The sequence below is a fragment of the Pseudorasbora parva genome, chromosome 20 (assembly GCF_024679245.1).
Source record: "Pseudorasbora parva isolate DD20220531a chromosome 20, ASM2467924v1, whole genome shotgun sequence".
NCBI lineage: Eukaryota > Metazoa > Chordata > Actinopteri > Cypriniformes > Gobionidae > Pseudorasbora > Pseudorasbora parva.
In genome coordinates, this window is record NC_090191.1 from 8,528,869 (window position 1) to 8,550,079 (window position 21,211).

Genomic DNA, 21,211 nt, shown 5'->3' on the forward strand with positions numbered 1-21,211 from the left:
TACATCTTTAAAGTGCTCCATGCGACTCCAGTGGTTTAACATACATTTTGATGAACTAAGTGCTGTTTGCAAAAAAAAAAGAAAAAAAAGACTTTACTACTTCATTTATAAAATATTTTTTTCCAACATAAGAAAAAAAATTGTTGATGCGTGAGCAAATTTAATGAAAGACATTGAAGACAATGAAAAGTAATATTTTGTTAAAATATATATATTTTAAATAATTGAGCAAATAAAGCACTTGCTTCATAAAACTTAAACAACTAGGTTAAACAACTGGATTCATATAGATCACTTATGAATTTATACATTTCTAGGCTTTGTAAGTGGAGGTTGCATATGCTGTCGATGAAGGGACAGAAATCTCTTAGATTTTATTAAAAATATCTTCATTAAGTGTTCTTAAGATGAACAAAAGTCTTACGGGTTTGGAACAACATGAGGGTGAGTAATTAATAACAGAATTAACATTTTTGGATGAAGTAAGCCTTAAAGGGGGGGTGAAATGCTGTTTTATGCATACTGAGCTTTTTACACTGTTAAAGATTTTGAATCCCATACTAAACATAGTCAAAGTTTCAAAAACTAATGTTGGACGTTTGATGGAGTATTTCTGTGTCAAAAATACTCCTTCCGGTTTCTCACAAGTTCCGGAGAGTTTTTTTCGAGTATGGGTCGACTTGACGTTAATAGAACGGAAGGTCCTTGTATGGGCCATACGGGCTCTTCTCCCGGTAGGGTGTGCGTGTGCGCGTGCGCGTGACTAGAGCGAGAGAGGAAATGCACGCCCGTAAACACTCTCTCAGGTGCAGATCCAGTCGTCCGTGAACACTTATGTCGGTTATAGTCCGCGCCGCGCTCCACTTTATTCCTATGGTTGACGTCGAGCGACTTTAACGCTTTAGCACAGCATTCCGGGAAGGCAGCGCTGCATTTGAACGCAGAAATGACGGGAAGCTTCACAACATCGCTTCAGTCGCGTCTCAAAGTGGATTTCCACGCCACTGCTGTCACAGGACTTCACCAAATCACCAAATAAAGGTTCGGCCCTATTTGGAAGCAGCCGGTTTTGATATTTATAGCAGTTGGTTTAAGTAAGTGCGGAGAAGGGGTGGTGGTGGGATGCTGAGAAACTGTCAATGACAGGAAGGTAAATCGGCTGTCTATATACACCTCCTATCATTGATTAACTGATTAGTTTAATGTGCTCCTCTTGTGTTCCAATTGGGTTAATTATCTGAGCCTGCTCCACCTGTGTTTAATTAGATTTAATTGTTTGCGCGTGCTTCTCCCGAAATTAGTTTGTGAAACTTCAAATGATTGATCATGTGATCTCTGTAAGGTTGTTCACACTGGCCGTTATTATAGCAATAAGAGGAGCAATGGTCAACAACCAGGGCAGGAACATGCTGGCCAAGTGAATTTTTTGTAAAAACAAAATAAAACAATGAATAATAAGTTCTGTTGTCTTATTAATCATATTATGTTTTTTTGTTGTTGTTTTTATCCGTGGTATCGATTTAGTATCGGCATCGAGGCATTTTGGTCTGGTATCGTATCGAAGTCATAATTTTGGTATCGTGACAACACTACTCTGTGCTATTTCTGTCTTTTTCACAGAAAACATTGTGGTTGAGTACTGTTTTTAACAGGTCTTTCAAACTTGGACTGCACTGCTGACAGAAAGGTGAAGCTAGGTTCATTTCATTTTGGATGCATGTGAGATCCCTCTTTCTTGTAGGGAGTAAAGGAGCTTTCCACTATGTGATTAACATCACAAGCTGTATCCAGAAAGGCTAGCCCAGGTGAATAACCCTCTGCTTTAGTTGTAGTTCAAGTAAGAGATCTCCTAGCTGTAATATTAGGGAAGTTTTCAACCTTTTTAAAGAGTTCATGTTCAATTACCTCAGGTGCTCTGTGGGCTTTCTTCCAAGCACTGCCAGATCATTTTTAGGGTTTCAGCGGCATCATTGATTTAAGCTGCACTGATTCTTTTAGCTTGTTGGTTAGAATTTGGTCCAAGCCATTTTACAAGTAGATCTAATTATTGTTTAGGGGACAGGGATGTTTAGTTTTTAATGACATTCAGAAATGATGATTTCCAGCTACGATAATGTTGTGGATCATCATCAAAGGTTTGCAAAGTGGTTGGCACCAGTTCACATCTCAGATATTTAGCCATATAATTTACCGTAGATGTCTGTTCTGGATTTGGGGGCATTGAGCTGAATGACTGGTGATGATGGTTGAGAACTGGAAGTGATGTGTAAGGATGTGATGTTGACATGTATATGGATGGCCGTAGTTGTCTGTGCTGCAATGTTTCTTGTTTGGATACAGGAGTAATGTAGGGGGTGGAGATTGTTCTGCATCTGTGTTATCATGTTGGTAGAAGGGGTTCGTGATTGAGATTTGAGGTTGTGACAGCACTTGATTGCTTTGTAAGAATACTTGATTATCAATTACATTTTTAACCTTTTCTTCGGAGTCCATGGGGTTGTCGCACAGATGTTCTTTGCTGTAAGGGTGTTGTTCTTCAAACTGTGCGGCTGGTTCTAGTGTCTCTGCTTCTGCTGCTTTAGCAGCTGCTTCTTTCTTTATCTTTAAAATATGTAGCTGAGCTTGCATTTCAGCTTGTTGTTTCATAATGTCTCAGTTAAGTATGTAACCCTCATTCCCTGAAGGAGGGAAGGGAGATGTAGGTCGGAAATGACCAATGAATTGGGAATTTGATTTCAGAGACCACTCTACTTTGAGTGTTAAAAACGAGCCAATGAAGATTGGCATGCGGTGCACGCAGTGCGTGTATAAATAAAGAAGTGGAATGCTGCATTATTGTTTTCTGCTGAGGAGCCAAACTAGTGACTTGGCCCCCTAGCAGAAGTGCAGCACCTGGCGACGGGAGGTATGTTTCGGTTCCCTCTTTCAGGGAACGAGGGTTACATAGGTAACCGAGACGTTCACTTTCAGTTGGTCACAGAACTGACTGATCCTACCAACCCACCAGGATGCTGGCCCTTCCAGCGTCCTGCTTGAGCGCACTGGGCCACGCTTGTATGGTGCGGAAGTCAGGTCTCCAAGCAAGGTTGTCAGTCAAAGCTTTTTCTGCAAGACCCACTAAGGGTGACAACTGAATAACGCTGGAAAGTGTTTCCTTCTCAGGAGATGGTACGATGTGGAGCCACATCCTTTACTGGAAGATGAGGAGGCGGAATACACATAAGGACTAACCTAGCAGGGTAGTACAACAATATGGCAGTCTCTGAGGTGGTACCAACCTGGTTCCAGGGGGGAAAGAACACCTCCAGAGATGACAGAGCGGGCTTTGTCAAGGGAAAGACATGGAGCTAGCCGAGTAGGGTAGCGGTACATATATGGGGTTGCCATTAGGGAACCACTACATATGGGCTGGAGTGCCCTTAGAGCAAGTACTCCAACTAAGAACACGAGCATGGGCCATCCCAAGAAACCAATCATCTAACTGTGAAGGTTCGGCACAGTGGGTGGTTCCACTTGAGCCCGACACTTGCAGCAGCCCGGGAAAGCATAGTCGTAAGCTCTGGTTCAGACTCGGGCAATGCTACCACACCCAAAGGGGGCAATGCAGCTGAATTTCATCCTCAGAGCCCATTAGCTCGTCCACCAATGCAACAACCGTCATCATATCCTCAGCCGGAGCCCCAAAAGTAACGACTGGTCTACCATGGGAAGGGCCAGCGCGCTCTACTGGAAGCTCCCCTGGCACAGAAGAGGGGGGAGGGGCCAGAGGAGCCATATGACCCATTGGGGAAGCCCTCACGGTAACCCTCAGGTCTCCACCAAAGTTATCAGCCAAAGTAGCAACCCTCTGCTTTGCAGCGGGAGGACCACTAGATTGGGGAATACGCAATGGGACTTCACCCCTTTTGAGGTATTGCAGCCTATACCCCAGCACTGCGATGGTCATGTGCCCGCAGTGGGAACATGAGCCATCCACGAAAGCTGCATCAGCGTGCTAAATGCCCAAACATGTGAGACAACGACCATGACCGTCAACAGAAATCGACTGTATCCAGAAACGTACGGTTTGAATGACATTTTGAAAAAAAACGCAGGGTCAAACCGTGTTCCGAAAAAGAAAACTGCTCTTTTATAGTGCTGAAACACACAGGAGATAGCCGTGGCTCACACAGGTCGAATAGTGCAAGCCGGTATACTGGAAGCAGCAGTAGACCTTCTCATGAGTCTCGGTTGTAGAACACTCTTCGTAGAAACAGGAAACATTCACTGTTCAGCTCCGAAGTAGAAAGCAATGATGTGGCATTCCACTTCCTTATTATACCTGCGCCGCAGGGTGGAGCATGGAATGCCTGATCCTCATGCCAATCTTCATTGGTTCGTTTTTAACACTTAAAGTATATTGGTCTCTGAAATCAGGTCCCCAATTCATCGGTCAGTTCCGACATATGTAGAACGTGACCGACTGAAAGGGAACTTCAGTTTCCTCTTCTGCACAGACCACCTGCGCTTGTACAGCCTCAGCTTTGACTCGTGCTTTGAGAGCTGCTATGCTTGCAGATGACCTGGTAGACCGCGTTGAAGAACCAGAGCACCTGGATCTCGTTTCCAGTACCTCCTCTTGTGCTTTCAGCATGCGGCTCCCTGGCAGTCGGAGTTGAGGATCCAATGGCTGCCAAATGATGACTGAAGTTAACAGCTTTAAAAAGGGCGTTGTATACTGATAAAAAGGCTTTTTACTTTTCTGTCCTCACAAGACTTAACTTCTCTATCCAGCTAGACAGGCAGTGAACAGACGAGATGTTGATTCATGGCTTTTCTTGTTTTATTTATATATTGTAAAACTGTAAACAAACAAAATAAAAAATACAGCAATTAGAATTGTATTCAAATTACACATTCATAGCGCATAACAGTATTTACTGCCTTAACAAAACATTAAAATGAAACGTGCATTTGCTAATTATATTCCTAGTTTGAGGTAATGGCTTGTAATCATTAAATTTTTTGTCGAATTAGTCAAAATTTGTCTAATATTCATAACATACGACCACTAGTATATAGTGCCGCTAAATGGGCAGCTCCCGTTTTACGTTTTTAGCCATATTTTCCTCTAGATTAATTAATTTGACAAACTTCTTAAACCTAATAAACGTCTGTCAGGATATATGCAATGAGGCAGAGGTAAGTGAATCCAAACACAGTGTTTATTAAGAATAAGAGTATACGGTCAGTATGCCGTGAATTCAGGTGCAGATTATTGAATTTGCACCTATTTATATGCAAAATAATAGCAACTCACAGCCTTATGCGTGTCACAACTTCAATGTACGAGCTGCTCTTCAGCCATAACACTTCACAATGAACTTAACAAGTCATATAGAAGTTACTATAAAAAGTCCTCGCCACAAGCGGGTGCTTAAAGATCAACATATAACCATCACCTTTCTTACAATTAAACATTGTCTAATCAGTCTGAAAAGATATAGCACACTTAGTCAGAACAGTCTGTAGGTCTGAGTCAAGTTAGGAGTATGTGGAGTTAAAGCTCTAGGAAGAGACAGAGTTGTACATTTAAAGTCAGAAAAATATTACATTTCAATAGGATTTCAACAAATATCTCTCAAGACTTAACTCAGCTTAATGATAACAATACAATAACCATATAGTTATTTTCTTACCTTATTGTATTTATTGTTATTAAAAATAACAACAAAGAAGCAAATTACACACAATGGGACAACAGATCAAAGGCAGAAAGTAAAGTTTCTCAGGTACAGTACATTCCTTTAACATGTAGAAACACTGACAGAGGTCATAATCCAGTGGGATTGGAAGGTCGAAGGTCATCATATAGTTCACATGGGTCACTTGTCTCTGAACTGCTGCTCGATGCAGAAGAAGCGAAATAGAGAGTTTGACATCCTCTATTGAAACATCTCACTTCATCATTAACTGTTTTTACTCTGATAAAAGTGAAGTTTATTATTATATGGAATTATTTGTGTTGATTTCAGCACTGAGAGCAGCAGCAGGACGATCACATGACAGACAGAGAAAGAAAACACTGACGTTTTTTACCACAACACTCCCACGAAAGACCACATGATGAATTCAGACTTTCATCATGTCAGGAGTCTTTCTAGATCAGGAAAACCTCATACTTTCACTGATCAACAGTTTACAGTATGATCACATGATTACTGTTTATAGACATTTGCATTTAACAATTTTACAACAGATTACTTATTTATTGAATGATACATTTTAATGAAAGGTAAGATTGACTGTAATAGATAGATAGATAGATAGATAGATAGATAGATAGATAGATAGATAGATAGATAGATAGATAGATAGATAGATCTCGGACTGTCTATATGAGCTTGTCATGAAGAGAAATTAAGAGACTATAACATTTCCCTGTCACTGATTTATCATGAGCTCAAAGCATTATGGGTAGAATCTCAGTACACTCTATTCTGATTCATCAACACAGTTTCACTGATGATCCATAAGGAACCCAAAACCCAGGATAGAGCGGCTGAGTGAATGTGGTCTGGACTGTGTGGATGAGGCTCATTGTGTCTCCAGATACGTTGTAGAAGGACAGAGTTCCTGCACTGTGATCCACATACACTCCTACTCTACAACTGATGGAATCTACAGTGAGATCAGTTTGTATCTTATTGTGTCTGAATGAGAAAATGGAGGGAAAGCAGAACAAACTCCAGGACTGATCATTAGATCCAAACTCACACTCATTGCCCTGTCCCTTCCTGCTGATGCTCTTATATGACACTGATATAAAAACAATACCACTCCACTCAATCTCCCAGTAACAGCGTCCACACACACTCTCTCTACACAACACCTGAGGATACACATCAAATCTGTCGGGATGATCAGGATACGGCTGAAGCTCTGCGTCAGTGTTAGTAATCATTCTGTTGCTGTCAGACAAACGGAGACGTTTATTCACTGTGTTCATATCAAGAGTGAACGGATGGTAATCTGATGGAGAGAAAACACATTAGAATCAGGAATTATGAATCTGATCTTTTAATGTACACTGTAAAAAATACTTCTATCTTAAGTATTGAGTTCAGATCTGAAGAGTTAATTTAGGATTTTCATAAATTCATATTACAGCATCAAATCTTCACTTGATTTATGATTCCAATCCTGTCTATAAATCTCATCTGATCTGCAGTGAGGGAAGTTCGGTGCTCAACTCTCAGGTCTGTTGCCAAGTAACCAATCATAATAAAGCACTTAAAGAGTGCAGGTTAGAGAATCCAGTGAGTCAAAGTATAGAAAAATAATGTAGGAACTAGATTTTCTTTCAAATATATTTATAAATGCACTAATAAGGCTTTTGGAGTTGTTTTGTGAGAAAATTTTACTTCTGCATCTAAAAATGCCAAAAACTAGTGACAATTACCTTTGTCTCAATAAAACTAAACAAAACTTTATAAAACTGACCTAATCTTTTTCAGAAACTATGAAAATATGCCATTACAAAAGAAGAAAAACACACTGAAAATGAAAAAAATTAACTAATTCGCTAAAAAGTAATAGGTTTCACCGCTGTTTCAGGCCGGGGACACACTGCAAGTGTGTAGTGAGGGTCTCGGCTGCGTGGCGTGTCTGTTTTTATTTCAGCTCCCATGTTAACCGGTTAGACCTCGAGCCGCGCGGAAAACGCGTGCATGCTTCAAATAGAAGAGACGCCTATTTTTCATGCGACACGGGAGCGTGTTGGAAGCGTTTCCAGGCAAAATAGAATAGAAACAGATGGTTATATGTCATTTTGACACGGATACATATTAATAAATGACATTTTCATGTTTGAAAGTCTGTAGGTTAACATAAATGCAGATATAGGCCTAATTATAATAATAAAAAACAACATAATTATCCATTTTTGAAATATTAAACCTGTTGTCTTTGCTGTATCAATAGGCAATATTTATATCTAACATGAAGTATAGGGCTACTATGGAGTGAAAACAGTCTCAAAACCTTCCACAAATGTACGTGAGAGATCCACATTTGCGCGTACCAATCCAAAAATGCATGCGAGAGATCCACATGCACGCGCACCAATCCACAAATGCACGCGAGAGATCCACACACACAAAGCAATACAAAAATGCACACGAGAGATCCACACACACAAAGCAATACACAAATGCACACGAGAGATCCACACACACAAAGCAATACACAAATGCACACGAGAGATCCACACACACAAAGCAATTCACAAATGCACACGAGAGATCCACACACACAAAGCAATTCACAAATGCATGTGAGAGATCCACACATACAAAGTAATCCACAATCCACAAGAGAGATCCACACACAGCAATTAAGCATTATTGTCTTTAGTCTTTTTTTACAATCCACAAATGCTTTATCTGTACCTGTAAATTAATGCACAGTAAATCACAAGTCTTTTGCATTGGTGTTCTTCTTAGAATGCCCCTGAATATGCGCTTTTGTACCTGTGGAATGTTTTGAGACTGTCGTTCCGTGGCCTTGATTCACAAATGCACAGAAGCCTATCTGTATCTGTCCCAAAGATGCGATACAGTGTTCTTCCTCCAGAGGGCGCTTACCGGCCTTCGAACTGAATCTTCCAAAGGGCTAGATTCATTTTGTTTTCTTACTTGGCGAGACAACTGAAGTCTAAACATTTTTCACTAAATATCTTATACATAAATACAAATATAGAGTAAAAACAAACCTTTTTTTAATCTTTAACATAAGATCAGAAAATATAAAGCCTATTAAAAAAACATTCGGATAACAGGAAAGGTTTAAAGTCTTTAAAATTATTTCTGTAACTCTTGGTCATTACTAGGCCTCAGTACTGTCGCAAGTGCTGTGCCAAGTGTGAGACTGAACAGGGCAGGCAAGTGCAGAGGGGGGAGCTTTGGGTGCTCGAGCCCCTGCCCTTTTTCAAAATAAATCAAAAGTGCCCCTCTCAGACAAATATCAATGATAATATTTGTGGTCAATAAAACAAAATAAATTTGACTTATAATAACATGACAATGTGTACAATAGTAACGAAAGGCTCAAAAGTCAGAAAATATCTGTTTATTTTTACTTATCAGTCGGTCTGAGGCATTGCCATAACGCGTTGCTATGGGTTGCGTGCGGTTTACTGGCAAAATATTTTACCCCCCAGAATGCGATTGGGCTAGTTTTGGGCTAGTTTTGAGTTGCAATTGGGTGGGTTTTGTTGTGAAAACCTGCATCCCTGTTTAATGGCTGATTTTCCACAGGCTCTCGAGCCATATATGGTTCTTTCAGAGAGCGTCTGTGGCTTTACAGGGAAAAATTAAACAAAAAAATTCTCTCATCAATAATCAAAGCAAATGTGTCGATTTAATAAAAAATGTCTATTATATAATTTTAAATATTACATCATTCATAAATGCCTGTTTGTCATGTAGGCTATAGCCTAATAATGTTACACCAACCAATCATGATCTGACAAAACAAGTTGAAACAAATCGTTGAAAATTTTACAAATCAAATTGCATCGATTTCACGGATGCCTGTATATGTCCGCATATGTGAAATTTACCCATTTAAACTTGTTTTAATTATTCACTTTGGGAGATAGTATGGTTATGATTATAAAAAATAAAGTAAACGAGCCAGAAAATATGATAAACTTTCTTTTAGTTTAGTATGTAACACTCAGACAGACAGGTATATATAGGCTCTCAGCAGTCACGGTGTTAAGTGAAAGCACACTTTTGATGGACAAAATATAATATCACACAAAAAGTGCTCAAAATGCACACAAGAAGCACGTGTAGTGTGTTTTAACAATAACTGGAGTATGTCATTAATGAAAACAAAGAATAAAAAATATCTTTAGAAGATTTACTTTTAAACTTGTTTTAATTATTCAGTTGGGTTGAAAGTATGGTTATGATTATAAAAAGTAAAGTTTCTATTAGTTTAGTATGTAATACTCAGACAGCTATAGGCTATAGCATTGTGGGAGCCGCTGCTGTGATGCTGTAGTTACGCTGAAGCGCTGCTCAGGCGCTGCTCACGCTTGCCGTGTGAAACAGCCGTCATTCTTTGTTAATGTTTTTCAAAGATTCGTTTACCTAAATCGTGCATTGCCAAAGATTTCTCAGTTTTTCTTTTGCTTTTTTGACACAAACCTCTCGTTGGGGCGGGCTGGGGACAGTGATCTACTCTGATTGGATAAAGAGCTTTTGGTGGACAGGTGGAATGATCTCGCGGTACTTTGTATTAGGCTAGTTTGTAAAGATGAGCTCTCAGGAACGGCAGCGGCTTCATCTTCATCATCTTCTTCACCTGCTTGTTCTTCAAGGCAGCAATTAGTCTGTGTTATTGAAGTAACCAATAATATCGATAAAAGGTGTATCCATGTACAGTGTCCAACAGTCCTGGCTTTATTTGACACATGAATTATTTAAAAACGTTTTATCAACAGTGGCGTAACTTTGTTTTAAAACGTAGGTGGGACGTGTGCAGTGGTGTAGTCTAGATTTTTGTAGTCAGTATACTGTGATCCCCCCCCATACCAGCCTCATACGCACCCATCCCAGAGCAACACACAACAGGCACCACCACACTCACTAATGCATAAAGTATGTATCTACATGTAATTGAGAGCATTATTAAAGACTGCTTATGTAAAATTACTAAGTAAGAAAAGCATTTTTTGCAGTGTGTTTACTGCAGTTCCGTGTCGCGCATGCGTTCATATGCATATTCAGTAGTTAAAGCTTGCCGCCAAAACGTAACGTTATTTCTAAACCATCTATTAATAAGCTTACATTCCAGTAACGTTACTCCCTGGGTTGCTGAAGGTAGTCCCTCGATGAAACATTGTAAAACCAGGAACAAAACGTTGTGGTAACAAGTGAGGATTGGTAGAGTAGCAGCATTTAGTCTGACATGTTTCTTGCTCAGGACACAACAAGATTTTAGGAGTAAAAATCGCATAATCGCAACAGACAAAAAATATCGTGCACTGCAAAAAATGCTTTTCTTACTTAGTATTTTTCGTCTTGTTTCTAGTCAAAATATATAACAATTCTTACATTTACTAGACAAGGAAAAATTATTGTCTTGTTTTTGGAAAAAAATACACAAAATTAAGAGTTTTTGCTTAAAATAAGATAATAATCTGCCATTGGGGTAAGAAAAATAATCTTGTTTTCTGTTTGAATTAAGACTATTTTTGTCTCCATTTGGCAGATTATTTTGCGAATTTTAAGCAAAAATCTGTGGTCCAGGTGACATATTCATATACCATTTAAGGATAAATATTGGTAATCAGACAGTTAGCAGCACCCAGTGATTCTTCCACAAAAGGAAAAAAATATAGACTATGAAAGTCAATGCATGCTGCCAACTGTCTGTTTACCAACATTTTTCAAAATATCATCTTTTGCATTAAACAGAAGAAAGAAATTCACACAGTTTTGGAACAAATTAAGGGTGAGGAAATTATAACAATTAACATTTTTGGATGATCTATACCTTTAAGAGCTACATTTAGCCTTAAATGTTATATGAAAATGTAACCTGAAACAAAGATTTAATCAGCTGTTATCTACCTAACTTACTGTTCCTCCAGCCTCCACTCTAACCAAGGATGCTTGGTTTTAAATTCCCTATCCTTGTCCTTTCCTAGAGAGGGTATACGGCGTATACCTGCGTATCACATAGACTACAATTCAATAGTTCATTTATTAGATAATATAAACCTCATGTTTAATTCTTGCATGTATACTGAATATCATCAGTGTGTGTATATCAAGAGCAGGGACAGTTTTTTTTAATGCACTGTATTTCATGATTTCACCAGAACAAATAGAAAGTTTCTGCAACGGCGTTAGGCGATTAAAGTGCTCTTCTGTGTGTAGACTGCACATGCACTCGCCACTGATAACAGCGGCAACGAGCGCCAGATCGCCTCTTATAACAAACTATTTAAATGATCCTCTTCTAGTTAACCAGAGATGTTTTGTTGGTATTAGTTAGGTTCATCTGTGCAGCAAGATGTTTCAATGTTTCAAAAAGTGGTGGGGACATGTCCCACCCGCAAATTACGCCTATGTAAGGCTATATCAATAACCCGCAACTAACTGTTGCACATTGTACATGGATACAACTTATATCGATATTATTGGTTACTTCAATAACACAGACTAATTGCTGCCTTGAAGAACAAGCGGGTGAAGAAGATGATGAAGATGAAGCCACCGCCGCTCCTGAGAGCTCATCTTTATGAACTAGCCTAATACAAAGCACCGCAAGATCATTCCACCTGTCCATCAAAAGCTCTTTATCCAATCAGAGTAGATCACTGTTAATCCTGCCCCCACGAGAGGTTTGTGTCAAAACTGCAAAAGAAAAACTGAGAAAAATAAGCGAAATCTTTGGCAATGCATTCCCATCTACGCTTTGCAAAAACAAAACTTTGAAAAACATTAACAAAGAATTAAGCATACTGAATATCCTGTTACATTTGTGCGACTGAGTTAATTTTTTTCATTTTCAGTGTGTTTTTCTTCCTTTGTAATGGCATATTTTTGTTTGTTTCTGAAAACGTTTCGTTCAGTTTTATAAAGTTTCGTTCTGTTTTATTGAGACAAAGGTAATTCCATACATAACGAGACAGTACAGGGAATTTCAACGATAGGAAAACAATCGATCGCAATGACTATTCGGATGCAGAGGAAGTTATAAATGTTTATTAATACTTTATTAATACTCATATGGCAGACCACAGCCGTAAAAATTAGGGACAGGCCAGGATTAGACAGAACAACGGTCAGAGAAGACAAATTGAGTTGTTGTGTAAGAAATATTGGAGAACAGGGCAGATGTCTCGGTGAGACACCGGTGTTAGCTAATGATTTAACGTTATATACGCCAGCTAACGATATGAAACCTTTGCTCAGATTACAATACTGTACAGATTATTATCATGTATCCGGCAATAGCAAAGCTGGTAAATATTAGAGTATTGACACTATAGTGTTATTGTGTGTGTTTAATGTTATTATTTATTCATTCATTCTGTAATGGGTTTATTTCCTGCCGATTCACCGATAGTGTGAGGATGTATATGACGTTATGAGTATGTATTTCAGTTAACTTCAATATACACGGTGTGAATAAATTGTTTAAATTACAGCACATAATTCCAAACTTTTTTGAAAAGTGTGAAACTGTATGCATATGTACATGCTTTGTATTCATCGATGTTGAAATTATGTAAACTAGTAGAAATGATGTAGACGGAAGTAATGTAAACTGCAATTCTTCAACTGGCCACTAGGGACAGGCTCCAGAAGGGAGCAGAATCTCATTGAGCCCCATGTTAAAATTCCCAACTTTACAGCAGAAAAAAACATGTTTACAGCCTGGTACAAATTGTGGTTTTGGCCTATATGGCTAATTTTGACCTTTATGAAAACTGTGAGGCAGGTGAATTTTTTTTATAACTCATTCATTTACGTTATATAAAGCCTTAAAGTTCTGCATAATTAAGGGCGTGGTTACTTTGAGTGACAGGTGGATAGCCATTTATCCGCCGTCTATAGTCATTGCGTCGCCTAAGCTCCGCCCACATCACATCCCACTCCGCCCACACCCCTCTTTGCCCATTTTCTGTTATCCGGGATTGACTCGCGCTGACTCGCTGGCAAGATGGTTGCGCCCAGCTCGCCCCTACTTTAAGCTTCAGAGCGGCTTATCAGAATCCTATGGGTGACGTCACGGACAATACGTCCATATTTTTTTACAGTCTATGCTTACCCCCAGTGCATCCAACAAGTAGGTTTCTTTGTTTCTTCAGTAGAACACAAATTAAGATTTTTAACTTACGAGTGTCATCTAGTATTCCCATCGTCTATTACTTCTGTCTGGTGAGGTCAAACTGGCGCGATCATATATATATATATATATATATATATATATATATATATATATATATATATATATATATATATATATATATATATATATATATATATTCCTCATTAGTGCCTGCGCGGATTGGTCGAATGAGACATCTACATAATATATGTCTATGATCACGTCCATTTGACCTTATCAGACGGAAGTAATAGACGATGGGAAAGCTTGATGAGACTCATAGGGATATGAGGTAGAAAAATAACATAAATACTGTTCAGTTTCTCACAGAAACCGATCGGTTCGTGTCTTAACAAATCAATGTGTTGTCAGGAGCAGCAGGGTTTTTGTGCATGTTGTCTAAGCATGTTTTTTTGTTTGTTTGTTTTGCTCTCATAGACTTGTTACCTATTCAAACCATTATATGACTGGCACACAGCAACAGTTGGAGTTAAAAAAATCTTAATTTGTGTTCTACCGAAGAAACAAAAAGACACCTACATGCTGGATGCACTGGGGGTAAGCAGATAAACATAAAATTCTCATTTTTGGGTGAACTAACCCTTTAAGAAATGCTTTTGTCCTAAATGAGGTTCTAAATGAAATCACCATAGTTACCAAACTAATCAGATTGGATCCCAAAGTTTAGTGTGTGTGTGTGTGTGTGTTTAGACATACATTTTTGTACTCCTGCTGCAATCCTGTTCTCTCCCCCATGATCCACACTAGAAAACACATACACAGTGAAAGTTAATCAGTGAACACACACATACAGAGACACTCTCTCTCCCTCTCTCACACACACGCACGCACGCACGCACACACATACACATACACACACACACACACACACACACACCAACACCCAGTGCTTTAAGTGGGCCGGTAAGCGCCGGTACTCAGTACCGCCACTTCCAAATATAGCTCTTGAGCGTACCGCAACCTCTCTGTGCGCCCAGAACGTGACTTTAGCGTAACGGTACGCTCATTTGCACATCTTCCAGAGTGCCCTTCACAATGCACGTTTCCTAATTCGTCCCACCGAGAATAACCGTTCACTTTAAGGCTTTAAGACCCGGCAGAATCCTCTGCCGGTGGCGGTGTTCTCTATGCTCGCGCTAACCGCGAATCCCTTTAACTGTTCGCATTTAGATTTTCGGCAAATAAGTTTGGGCGGATGCAAACAATGTGATTATTGTTTGTAAGTTCAACATTCAGCCATGCAAAAAAAAGCATGCACTCTCCCTGATGGAAGACGTGATCAAAAAGGGAAGTTGTCTTTCACTATAATTGTTAATGCAGTATTTTGAATATTTAATATTTAAGTAACTTGTCATATTCATAAACTCATTAGGCTATTCAAACACAAAATAACTAATAAAGTCTCAATCAGCAAAAGCAATCCTCTAAGTTCTCTTTAATACAAAAATATGCATTTTCATTTATTCATATATGGCTGCAACAACATTTAGTTCAACATTTTAAGTGCCATTGTTTTATAAAATGTTTTATTGGCTGAAATTTCAAAGTCCAGTTATTATGCTTTCAAATTGTATGCCATCTATGTATCTTCCTGAGATTTTTTTTATTTTTTTTTACGTTTTATAATTTGAATTGAGGTTGGTGGTATTCAATCCCTTTAGTGTAGAAAATAAATATTCAGTAATTTGAGCATGGAGTCACATTATGCCTACTGGATTGAACCATAGGGCCATTCAAATTAAGGTTACAAAAGAAAATTGTATTAAGAACGAGAATATAGAATTTATTGAGATATATTTAATACTTTAGTATTAAACTAAAGAGTTACACGCACAGTATGGGAAGTATGGGGAGACCATTGCAAATGGTTACCAATTAACTCATGGAGCCACATTGAGATCCCTATATCTCTGGAAATTAATGGGCCTTAAAATGAAGGAACCAAAAGTAAAAAGTGTTTTAAGAATTGCACAATGTAAACATAATCAAAGCTTCGAAAACACGCAAAGAACGGGACCTTTAAACTGTTTGTACACTTACAAAGTTCTCAATGCTTCAGTTTGAATATAGGGACCCTCATTATGCTACCGTGTTACGGAAATCACCCTAGCAACCGCCTAGCAACAAATGAACAAACGATTCATCAAGAATGTTCAGAGTTTTTAGCCATAGTGGTACTTGAGTTTTTACATCTTATTGATTGATTTAATCTTACTCAATCTGTTTTAAGTCTGACTCATAAGCTTGGTCATACTTCGGATCTGGTTCTATCATTGGGTTTTCCGGTTCTTAAAATGCTTTTTTTTCTGATCATAACTCTGATCACTTGTTAAAATTTAGTTTTTTAATACTCAAGCCAAATACATAGCCAAATGTTAAACCTTTAGGCCGCGGGTTGTCCGCTCCATAAAATCTTCAACAGCCAGTGAGTTTTCTAAGATACCGGCTCTACACGTAGGCTATAAAATCTAATCGAATGTGTTAGGTGTCACCCAGCCCGCAGCTCTACAAATATTTGTCAGCAAGCCGCCACAAGCCAACACCCAGGAAGAGGCCTCACCCCTGGTGGAGTGGGCTCTAACCCAGAGCGGGCAGGTGACGTCTTGGAATTCATAAGCCAAGACAATGGCATCCACTATCCAGTGGGCCATCCTCTGCTTGGAGACAGTCTTTCACTTCTGCTGTCTTCAGTAATAGACAAAGAGCTGCTCTGAGGTCCTAAAGCTTTGCGTTCTGTCCACGTAAGTCCATAGGGCACGGACGGGACAGAGAAAAGCTAGGGCTGCGTCTGCCTTCTCAAAAGGTAGCGCTTGCAGGTTCACCACTTGATCCCGGAAGGGAGTCGTGGGAACCTTGGGCACACCTCGGGCTGGGGTCTCAGGATTACATGAGAGTTACCAGGCCCGAATTCCAGGCAAGATTCATCGACCGAAAATACCTGCAGGTCCCCTACCCTCTGAAGCGAATTAGCTCTTAAGGGAAATATGAATAATTATTCATAACTCATTATGATTAATTATGAATATTTGAATAATTTAAATAGATTAGCTTTATGTAGCTACATTAACATTGCAATCAATTAATCCGTCCGTTTGTGAACATTTAGTATTGATTATTACTTAATTCTAAGAAAAGGATATTTTTCATGGCTACAGAAAAAAATATTCTTCCTTTGTATTTACATAAGCGCTTAGAGCGCATAACCAGATCGATCATTTAAGGGACAATTTGTTTGCAGGCAGGGAGTCAGAACCAAACATATATTGTGCACAAAATGTTATATCTATAAATCACGAACGAGACATAAAACACATACATACACAAAACATACATAGCAAGAGTTGAAGTGAAAGTGGTTAGAAGAACCGGGTCAGTACAGATGGATGAAGTCTAAAAACTTCTTAAGTCTTAAAACCTTGAGAGAAACCATCGGTGACTACAAGCTATACTCTATGTATGACTACAAGCTATACAACTATGCTGTAAAGGGTTTACAGCTATACTCACTACACAGCAATTTGTTTTGCGTACGATACTTGCATATGGCTTGAGCCGTAGAAGACCGTCCAGGTGGAAATCGCAGAAGAAAGTTCGATGGTTTGGTCTGATGGGTTTTACCACGCATGATTCCTTCTGTGGTGAGTGAAGGAACGACGGTGAACTTGCAGAGTCTCTGATGGTCGAAGAAGGTCCACATGAAGTGTTGGGGCCTGCTGTCCCAATAGTCGTGTGTGGGCCTCGGGTTTCTGGTCCCACACAGCACATGGCTCTGTGTATGGAGGCCCTCCCTGCTTGGAGGGCCTGCATTGGTGGCCTGGCTCAAGGGCCAGCCACGATGACATGTTGGTTCAGCCAGAGAGAGAAGAGAGAGAGAGGGAGGGCATCCGAGCACCTCCCTTTTTAAGGTCTGGGAGTAGTCCCACCCTCCTGGGTTAGACTTAACCAATGAGATTGTTGGGATTTCCAAGCGGGAAATTCCTCTGGAGATTTTATGGCTCTTTGTTTCAAGCTTGAATCAATGGGTATCTGCCCATTCATACTCTAATTAATGCAACAAACACACACTGCATTCTCTGAATAAGTGACATACATGGAAGTGTAAGTCGTGAAGTGAGCATTAATTTGATAGGAGACATGACATATATGAGGTTACCTGAATTGTGTTTTAAACTTTGGACTTTTCATGTGGCCAGATTCTTTTGGGCCATAAAACGTCTCATCAGATGGTTTCCAGGGTAACGGAGAATCTTTCTCTGTTGTGTTGGGGGAAGGTCAGTTACTAAGCACAAAGCATTCAAAACATATTTGTTAAATGTAACTGGCGATTGTGTGTTTGATTCCCCTGAGTCGCTACACCTCTTAATGGAGGCCAATGCAGTCAGGAGTACTGTCTTCAGAGACAGAACTTTCAACTCAGCTGACTGCAAAAGCTCAAAGGGCGCTCTCTGCAGTGTGGTAAGCACCAGAGTTAAGTCCCAAGAGGGTATAGAGGGAGGGTGAGGCGGATTTAGTCTCCTCACCCCCCTCAGGAACCTGACGATCAGATCGTGCTTCCCTAAGGACTTACCATCTACCATGTCATGATTTGTGGCGATAGCTGCAAAATACACCTTACTGAACCGAGCGTAAACCTTCGGGGGTCTTCTCGGTGAGAAGATCACCAGTCAACGAACAGGTTACACTTCAACACAGAGTTGTCTCGTAGAGGGAGCTCTAGCGGAAGTGACGGTGTCCACCACAGCCCGTGGTAAGCCACCTAGAACCTCCGCGTCCCGTCCAGGGACCAGACATGGAGTTTCCAGAGGTCCGGACACAGGTGCCAGAGGGTGCCCTGTCTCTGAACCAGGAAGTCCTTCCTCAGAGGAATGGGCCAAGGAGGTGTTGTCATTAGGAGCACTAGCTCCGGGAACCAAGTCCTGTTGGGCTAATACGATGCTACCAACATGACCTGCTCCTTGTCCTTCCAAACACATACTTGCATAGGCCCGGGGCAAGCTGAGTGCCAGGGCGTCTGTGCCAAGGGTCCCCTCAGTCAGGGAGTAGAACAACTGGCAATGCGCCGTGTCCGGGGCGGCAAACAGGTCTACCTGTGCTGTCCCAAAGCAGCTCAATATCACCTGGACCCCCTAGGGGTGGAGTCTCTACTCTCCCGGGAGCACCTGCTGACGTGAGAGCTTGTTGGCTGCACGATTGAGCAGGCCCAGAATGTGAGTGGCGCGAAGCGACCTCAGATGCTTCTGACTCCACAGGAGGAGATGGTGGGCGAGTTGTGACATGTGACGGGAGCATAGACCACCTTGTTTGTCGATGTACGCCTCGGCCGCAGTACTGTCCATATGGACCAGAATGTGCCTGCCTCTGATCAGCCCCTTGAGGTGGCTGAGTGCAAGACGAACTGCTAATAACTGCAGGCAATTGATATGCCATTGCAGTTGAAGCCCTCTCCACAGACTTGAAACTGCAAGCCCATTGTACGTGGCACCCCAGCCAGAGGATGAAGCATCCGTGGAGACAACAGCATGCCTGGACACTTGTTCTTGGGGCACTTTTACAATTAAGTATGGGCTATAGAAGCCAAATCGGCTGAAGGGACCAGCTCAATCATGTCCTTCGCCAGTAGGACATGAACTCTGCCTGAAGCACAGGGGCGCCATCCTTCGACACGGAGGTAAAGTGGACACCCCTGAACTTGGGGGGAACTTGTGCTCACGAGCACACTTCTTTGAGCTTAAATTACGAATGGGACACCCTGCGGTCTTGTGGACTTAATAGATGTGCGCACGCAGTGGCCATTGTAAGTGCGCAAAAAGTGTGCCCTTTGGGACAGGGCCAGAGAGAAGCTACGGGGGCCATCACAGGACAAAAATTGAATACACTGTTTGAAAATTGAAAAATTGCATTTCTGTCAATAGATTGTTATAAATACTACACACTGAACCTTTAAGGTCTTTTTTCATTAAAAAAATTATATTTCATATGCAAACTAATGTAGGTACAAAATGTAGGTTTGTAGGTACAAAAGTACTTCGTATCATCCAAAACACTGCATTGTATTATGTATTTTTGGCTCATGTGGATTAAAAATAACTCCAAGAATGCATTCAAAATTTGAATGGGGGGATTCAAATTCACACTGAAAATTTAAATTCAAATTCACACTGAAAATTCAATTTCAGTGTGTCATGGAAGTGCATTAGAACATAGAACTTTTTATACACTCTCCCTGCTCAACATACTTGAGTTTGTCCAGTCTGTAGTTTGGATTGTTGCGCGTATCTGAGAGTTGCTTCACTCCTGAATCTCCTGGGTGATTGTAGCTCAGATCCAGCTCTCTCAGGTGTGAGGAGTTTGACCTCAGAGCTGAAGACAAATAACGACAGCCTTCCCCTGTTACCCTACAGCCCGACAACCTACAAAACAAACAGTCCACATCACATTAGTTTGACAGTCAGACGACATTAACACAGTCATTTCGGTGGTAGCTGATATTTTATGTAGTTTCAAGTCACAAAAGTAACGAAAGTGAAGTCAACAGAAACATTTGTACTCCAATAAAGTAGAAATATACTTAAGAACAATTGTAATTAAACACCAGGGTTCAAATGTGAAAGTGCCATTTTTATTTGATTTCACTGTCATTTCATAAAATTAAATTTTGTGGTCTATTATTATTATCAGTAAGAAACAAACATTCCACCAAAACATTGGACAATAAATTTTGCATTTAACCCGTTACCAGACCCCAACCCCAACCCAACAGCGTCAGGGAGGAGGCCAATGTTTAGTCACGTAAGATGATTGATAGCTCCAGATATGGAATTAACTTGTGATGCCTTATATCTGACGCAAATCAGGAAGAGGAGAGACATAGTTCACTGTGAATGCCTTTTTAGCTCTTCAGATCTGACAATTCCGTGGGAAATGAATAGAAATTGTATTCTTTATGATGAAATATTTTGCAAACGTGATAATGAATCAATATTTCTCCAAGTATGCATACTTCTGAACTAAGAGCCATAGCAAATAATGCTCATTGCAGCTGTGTGGACAACAACTGAACTGCTGCAGAAGAGAGGTTTTTCGCGATGTGTGGAAAGAGAGCATGATTGTATACAGAAAGACCATAAAAACTGCTAGGTCTGCTTATATCTCAACTCTTTTAGAAGAAAACAAACATAACCTTAGGTATTTATTCGATACAGTGGCTAAATTAACAAAAAATAAAGCTTCAACTTCTGACGTTTGTTAAACAGCACAGCAGTAATGATTTTATGAACTTCTTTACTAGTAAGTTTGA

The 21,211-nt window shown here is 40.1% G+C and overlaps 1 protein-coding gene across 3 annotated transcripts in view; it reads right to left on the reverse strand.

Moving 5' to 3' along the window:
- Nucleotides 1-5,666: 5,666 nt before the first annotated feature.
- Nucleotides 5,667-21,211, reverse strand: part of LOC137049205 (NACHT, LRR and PYD domains-containing protein 12-like) — a 122,804-nt gene continuing 107,259 nt past the window's right edge. For 2 of the 3 annotated variants that reach the window (XM_067427662.1, XM_067427663.1), the window contains exons 14-16: nt 20,151-20,324; nt 14,611-14,657; nt 5,667-7,011 (exon numbers count right to left, since the gene is read on the reverse strand). In XM_067427662.1, coding sequence (XP_067283763.1) covers nt 6,488-7,011; nt 14,611-14,657; nt 20,151-20,324 — 745 coding nt within the window. In that variant the 3' untranslated portion in view covers nt 5,667-6,487. Of the gene's footprint in view, nt 7,012-10,399; nt 12,428-14,610; nt 14,658-20,150; nt 20,325-21,211 lie in introns of those variants that run through there. The other variant, XM_067427664.1, reaches the window with a different exon arrangement.